The sequence below is a fragment of the Mangifera indica genome, chromosome 8 (assembly GCF_011075055.1).
Source record: "Mangifera indica cultivar Alphonso chromosome 8, CATAS_Mindica_2.1, whole genome shotgun sequence".
Taxonomy (NCBI): domain Eukaryota; kingdom Viridiplantae; phylum Streptophyta; class Magnoliopsida; order Sapindales; family Anacardiaceae; genus Mangifera; species Mangifera indica.
Genome location: NC_058144.1, coordinates 12,494,764 through 12,501,324, shown reverse-complemented (window position 1 = coordinate 12,501,324; position 6,561 = coordinate 12,494,764). Strand labels below are relative to the sequence as shown.

At 35.6% G+C, this 6,561-nt stretch overlaps 1 protein-coding gene across 1 annotated transcript; it reads right to left on the bottom strand.

The window, feature by feature from the left end:
* Nucleotides 1-1,080: 1,080 nt before the first annotated feature.
* On the bottom strand, nt 1,081-5,734 carry LOC123223574 (MND1-interacting protein 1-like). The gene is made up of 3 exons (XM_044646796.1): nt 5,546-5,734; nt 3,761-5,441; nt 1,081-1,828 (listed from the first exon to the last, which is right to left on the bottom strand). The coding sequence occupies exons 2-3, from the start codon at nt 5,399-5,401 to the stop codon at nt 1,310-1,312; spliced, it is 2,160 nt and encodes a 719-aa protein (XP_044502731.1). The 5' UTR covers nt 5,402-5,441; nt 5,546-5,734; the 3' UTR covers nt 1,081-1,309.
* Between the last annotated feature and the right edge of the window lie 827 nt (nt 5,735-6,561).

The window sequence follows — 6,561 nt, the reverse complement described above, 5'->3', positions numbered from 1 at the left end:
CCAAAAGAGAGAGAGAGAGAGAGAGAGAGAGAGAGAGAGAAGGTTAATTCCTTGAAATGTTTAGAAGCTTGAGAATACTCACACCCTTTTGTTGAATTGAACTTGTGTTGATTCATCTGAGAGAATAAAAATAGAAGCACCCAGAAATACAAATCATAAACTTTATTACTATCATTTTTTTAATGTTTTGAGGTACAAGGAGATGAAAAACCTATCAGAAAATTAAGACAAAAGTAAATACTTTTGTAATAAATAGAAAATTGTGGGATTTGTTTATTTTGATTTAGTTTATATATATATTGCCTTTAAGCTCAGCCAGCCAGGACTAACCAATGGATCCGCCCTTGTTTTGGGAAACTCTTTGTTTGTTTGTCCATATTATTTTCCGACCATAAAATGATTTTACTGTATCTTCTTTAGCGGAGAGGAGATGTATTTAATTATATAATTGTTTTTTATTCAGAAAAAAAAAAAAAAAAAACATTTTCTGATTTTGGCTTTTAAATAAGCTCTTGGAGTAAACAAACAACTAGTTAAAACCATTGAGTTGTAAACGCAAAGCTCATTTACAGCTTAAACTACAAAAATTTTACAAGAGAACCATTGCACACGGTATACTTTCTGTGTTCACACATTTCTTTGGATAGATGTCAAACTCAACAATTAGTTTATTAAGTGATCTTGTATACCACCCTTTTTTAAATTTCAATATAAAACCGTATTCGCACAATTTTGAATATACAATCAGCTTAAGATAATGTGTGATTAGATGATTATGAATTAAAAATAAAGTATAATCAAACATATAATAATATATCGTCTAAATATTCAATTATATAGTTAAAACTATGTACACATAACATTACTTATTAAGTTAAAAAACCTAACTTATCTATCCAACATGAGTTCACAAAAATATGGGTGAAAATTAGACAGGCCGTCTTAATCTAATCATGCACAACCCATGCCAGGGAATGATGCTCAATTCATTAAAACTGCAGTTGCTTCTCCAATGTATAAAACCCTTAGCAGAAATTTCGTTAGATCATACATTACAGATACAGCTCCACTTCAAGCAGGTGGGAACACAAAGTAAAAATGCATTTCACTTATTTAAGGCTGAAAGCATGAGCCTACTGAAGTTATTTACATACATCCACATTATGCTAAAGCATCACAGCATATTAGAGGCAGGTATATGTAAAAGCAAGCAGCCAAATGTCTGCAAGGAAATGTAAGTTGCATAATATCAGGCATTCCTGAAAAAGGCAGAGGATGCAAGGCACTTCTTAGAAAAAGAAAACTATGACTATGTACTTGCTCCAAAAACACGGATTCTCTGTTCTATTGGAACTCGGCAGCAAGGACAGGTAGCTTTCCCCTTCTTCCGGTAATTGTCACTGCAACTGACACATAATACTTGGTGAGCACAGGGCAGGAAAACGATGGAGACTTCATCTTTCATACAAATGATGCAATCTCTATCATGGTTGGCTTCTTTCTCAGATGAGTCTTCCAGTTCATTTAATTCATGCAGCAACCTAGCAATCGTTTCTCCTTCAGGCTTTACCCTCTCTGACTTTCCTAAAGGGAAAATAGTTGATTGATGAATCGATTCAGTAGACTCTGCAGATGCTTTTAGACGTGAAAACTCCTGCTCCAGTCTTTGGAGATCGTCCTTGTGGCGCTGGAAGTCTATCTCTATCTTCAGGCGCAAAGCCTCAAGCTTTCTTTTATTGCTAGCTTCAGCTGCTTCCTTTGAGCGTCGTTTCTCCTCCACTTGGGCCAGGGCTAGTTCTTTGGCCTTCTGCTCCTGTCTCCACTTTGACTGGAATAAGAAAATGTCCCTTTGTGAGTAAATTAATGTGCTTGGATTTGAAGGGAGAAAATCTAGTAATTACAAAAGGTGCCACAGAACTGTGAAATTGGACAAACTATTATTCCACCTATTGCCTCATAACTGCCTATACACAGAGAAAGAAAAACTTTAACATGTGTAAATTACCAAGACATCCATCAAGTAAAGAACTCCATAGAAAAAATGTCATTAAAATTCATGAGGAAATGTATTTGTGCTCTTAAAGACAAGGAAAATTATTATCATACCATGCAGGGAACACCTATGAATTTGGTTATCATTAATCAAAGAGCTGACAGAAAGACAGGCAAGACACAAGTCAAAAAACTTAATTGCATTCTATCTGTTTTAAAGGGGAAAATGAACCTGGAATAAGGACTTATTTTAAGTTACAGCTTCCAATACAATTGAACACCGTTAAAAAGTTCTCCCAGGTTATGGTCTCTCACTTTTATTTACTTATTTTTTAATTTTTGGATAAAAGACAGGAAATTTGCATTACGTTTTAAATTTTCAAAATAAGAACAAAATTTCCTCTATAAAAAGAGAAAAAACTGACAACATGACACCACAGGACTTCCCTACTGAAAGGACATTCTAAAATAGCCCTACAAATGTAGACACCAAATATACCCCAAACAGATCATCACCAACCTATAATAGCTGAAAAAAACACAACTCAAACCATAAGACAACACCCAATTATAAGGTAAAAAGAAAGAAGGCATTCTCTGAAAATCCAAAGCTGCTAAAACTCAAAGAGAAGTCATAAAGAGAAAATGCTTTCTTTCAAGCGAGGTTCAAATGTTTTCCTTCTCCCCAACCAAACTACCCAAAGAATACCCGCCATTACATAGTTACAAGACACTGAAGCTTTCTTTCCTCCCCCAAAAGGCTCTATAACTATTAGCAAGGAGACACAGGGTTTTGGTGCTGCTCTGCTCAAGCACCACAGCGCCTCTGGGAAAGAAAAGATATAACTAGCTAAATAGGTAAAGCAATTTATAATCTCATCATAGCCATTAATCATATATTAGAAAATTCTTTCATTACATGAAAAACACAATCAAGAACCTTAAATCAAAATGACCAAGCCTGCTGCCCTTTATGCATGCACAGATGCTAGTAATAAAAATGGTGAGCTCATTTGGCACGGTTGTTGATGCTAAAAAGAACAAATTCAAATGCTGAACACATAAAGGTAAAGTAAACTTACATAAGAGACTCAAATGTAAAATCAATTCATATGTGAAAAAACATATGACATGTAGCAGAAGATCCAGAAATTTTTTGCCAAAAATTCACACCATCTCATAAGCAAAACAAAGATGTTTGTAGTTGCTCCAATTCACGTTCTTACTGCTTGCAGTTGCTACAAATTGCACTCTCTTAATTAACATGTCCCCACACCCACCTGTAGAATGTGGACCAACTATTCCACCTCCTTCAGTTACCCACAATTTGCTTTGCTCAACGGAGCCAGTTATACATTATAATTAGCAGAAATCTATATGACCATAATATCTGCAACTTCATAGTTCTAACTTCTATCTGGAGGAAGACCAACAAATCAGTTCTAGATAACAAGTATAGCTGAAACAACATTATTGAAATATTAATTCCATTTCCAGTTGGATTCCCATGCTCAGGTTTCTATCATTGTTGTTTTGTATAATTAATTATGCCACTTTGTAAGTCTATTTTTTATGAAAACATGTATAGGATGCAACTAAGTTTTGAATCAATGTTTATTAATTTTTTAAAAAAGCGATTAACTGATTAATTAAAACTCAGAAGAGAACAATGAAAGGACAATTGTTCTAAATGATCTCATTCTGCTAGACCTTAAGAATAAATCTTTTTGTGTGCATGCATTTGTGGAAACAGAAAAATCAAACAGACCTCGGTTTCTTTCTGATCCTGCTGAATGTGTGCCAGACATTGTTGCAACTCCTTAATCTTCTCTTTTTCATCACCAATCTCCTCATGCAAATTAGCTTTCTGTTTCTCCCAAGCCAAGAGCCTCTTCAGGCACTTTTTCTCCCTCTTTGCAACCTCCAAACATGTAGTAACAGACTCAGCAGCACTCAACTTAGACGCCTCCATCTCAGCTCTGATCTCAGCATTCTCTGTTTCAAGCCTTCTAACAGCAGCATTTGCTCTATCAACTTGACCACTAGCCTTCCGCAGAGCATTCTCCATATCTGAGAGCCTTTTCATGGTTGTGTCCTCAAGAGTCTGTTTTCCCTTCTTCAACCGCTGAGTTTCCTCTCTCTCCATTCTTAGCATTTTAAGTTCAGTTAGGTCATTACTAAGTTTTCTAGCAGCTTGCATTGCTTTCTGGTGTGCCCATTCTTTTCGCTCCTTCACTAGCTTCTCTAGTTCCTTAACCTGATCAAGCAAAGTAACTATCATCTCATCCTTCTGATCCTCTGTTACATCCTCCAAATGCTCATCAATATTCAAATCATGAAATTTACTCATTACTGAATCAACCCCATTTGGGTCCTTCAAATTCTTCGACTCCTCACACTTCTCAACCAAAAGCTCAGGCCCAGATCCAACTGGAGACAGATCACCACCCGATGTAATACAAGCTGGAGATTGTGATTGCATCTGCTTCGAATTAGCCCGAAAACCAGCAGCAAACATTGCGACGTTTCTCTTCAACAAAGATTTCATAGAAGGCGAAAGATTAAACCTCTTAGGACACTCAATATCCCTGGGCAAAGCCATTTCAGCACCATATGAAAAGAACCCGTTTACTGAAAACTCAGAATTTCCCCCATTCCCGAATCCCCACCCTCCATGAAACCTACATAATGCCGGAGCCACAACACCACTAACCCCACCATTATTTACAGCATTATCCACATTGTTTGGAATTGTACCACTACAAACATTAGTACCTGGAATTTCAATAGTATTCGCACGACCCACATGAAGATCACTCATAAGCAAACACCACATGGCATCACCCTTACTCAAATGTGGTCTAACTTGTTGCAACAAACATACCATACCTGCAAGTGAGTACTCTTCTAGTTGTCTTAAATCATTAAAAACTAGCTCTGGTTCCTCTGAATTCACATTACTAGCATTACTATTACCACCACCACAAGAACTACTATTCAAATAAGCCAAAGAATTATGCAATATGTTTGTTAACACATCCATGCCACCATAACAATACCCGTTTTTCAATATAGCCTTTAAAGCAACATCCTCGTCATAACCCAATGCGACAAGCTTAGATATAGCTTCATTATACAAAAACTCCAAGTTTTTCAATAAAATTTCCTCCAATTGCTCCTCAGTGCAGTAACCCCAACCATGATCCTCAAAACCAGAGTCAGGGTTAGGGTTTGAGTTCTGGGTAGAATCATTTAGACGCAAATGATAACTCAACGGTTTGAGGCCCGATTCAAGTATAGATTTCGATATTGATACCTTATCAAGGTAACAACATGGATCGAATTCAGGTTTCACGGATCGGGGCCTCCGGTTTGTCCGGATATGCTTCTCCCTCACAGTGCAACCCATGTAATATAATCTATATTTGTATCACCTTCGATCAAAAACCCTAAAATAAAATCATGTAGGGATCAAATTACCATAGAAACAGAACAAAAAATAAAAAACATAGCAAAAAGAACAGAAAGATTGGATTGAGAACGAGAGACTCACAGATGAATAACGCGTTGATTTATTCTTCGCCTGATATCAATAGAAAGATTTATAAATATTAAAGGGATGTGCCTGTGAATGTGATAGAGACAGGGATGAGCAGACAAGGCATATGCAGCGCAGGTCACTGTATGAGGCCCAAAGCTCGGGTGATTTTGCAAAGATCAATTTGTTTTGTGAGTTGACTCAGTGTTCATTATTGCCAGGACCAAGAGTAATTTATTATGATTTATTCTTGGGAAAAGCACAATTCCCCACCCAAATTTTACTAAAGCCTTGAAATCAGTCATAACTGATAAAAAAAATTCAAATATTTAATCATAAGTTAACAACCTTCAAAATTTGTAGTTAAAAAAAAAGATAAAATTATTATTTTATCTATAAACCCTAAAACCTTAAAATTTATATTATTTTCTTCTCTTAATTTAGAAAACTAACAATTTATTCACATGATTAAATTTTAAAAAAATTGTTTTTCCCTTTATAGATTTTATCTTTTTGGTTTAAAGAATCTGATAGGTAATTGGGAAGAAGTGATAGTCTTATCTGACGAAAGACAACCTTTTGTCGTCTAGATTTGGACGACAAAATGTAGTCTTGATCGAGAAGAAGAATTGAAGGATGATTCATCGTTCACCCTTCATTATTTGGATGATACAACAAAGGACAACGCTTCTTCATCCTTCGTCATCATGGGTGGTTGTCCTTCGTTGTCTTTCATGGTCGAATCTAGAAGATGGGTAAAAACTGCCAATTGTCGACCAAAATGGTGGTAACCGGAGAAGGAAAACAAATCCTAGGGTAAAATCTAAACTTTTCAAACTTTGAGAATGGGGTCAAGTGTTAGTTTTTAAAACCTGAGGAAAAATGATAAATTTTAAGGTTTTAGGGTTTAAGGATAAAATAATAATTTTATCCCTACTTTTAACTAAAAATTTTAATAACAGTTAATTCATAGGGGGGTGTTTAAATTTTTCATCTATTATGAATATAATTTTGATAGTAGACTAAAATTT

Coding starts and splice junctions, on each gene's coding strand:
- LOC123223574 (XM_044646796.1), bottom strand. CDS start 5,401: ATGGGTTGCACTGTGAGGGAGAAGCATATCCGGACAAACCGGAGGCCC. Junction 1,829..3,760: donor AGGATCAGAAAGAAACCGAG/GTCTGTTTGATT, acceptor TTCTTATTCCAG/TCAAAGTGGAGACAGGAGCA.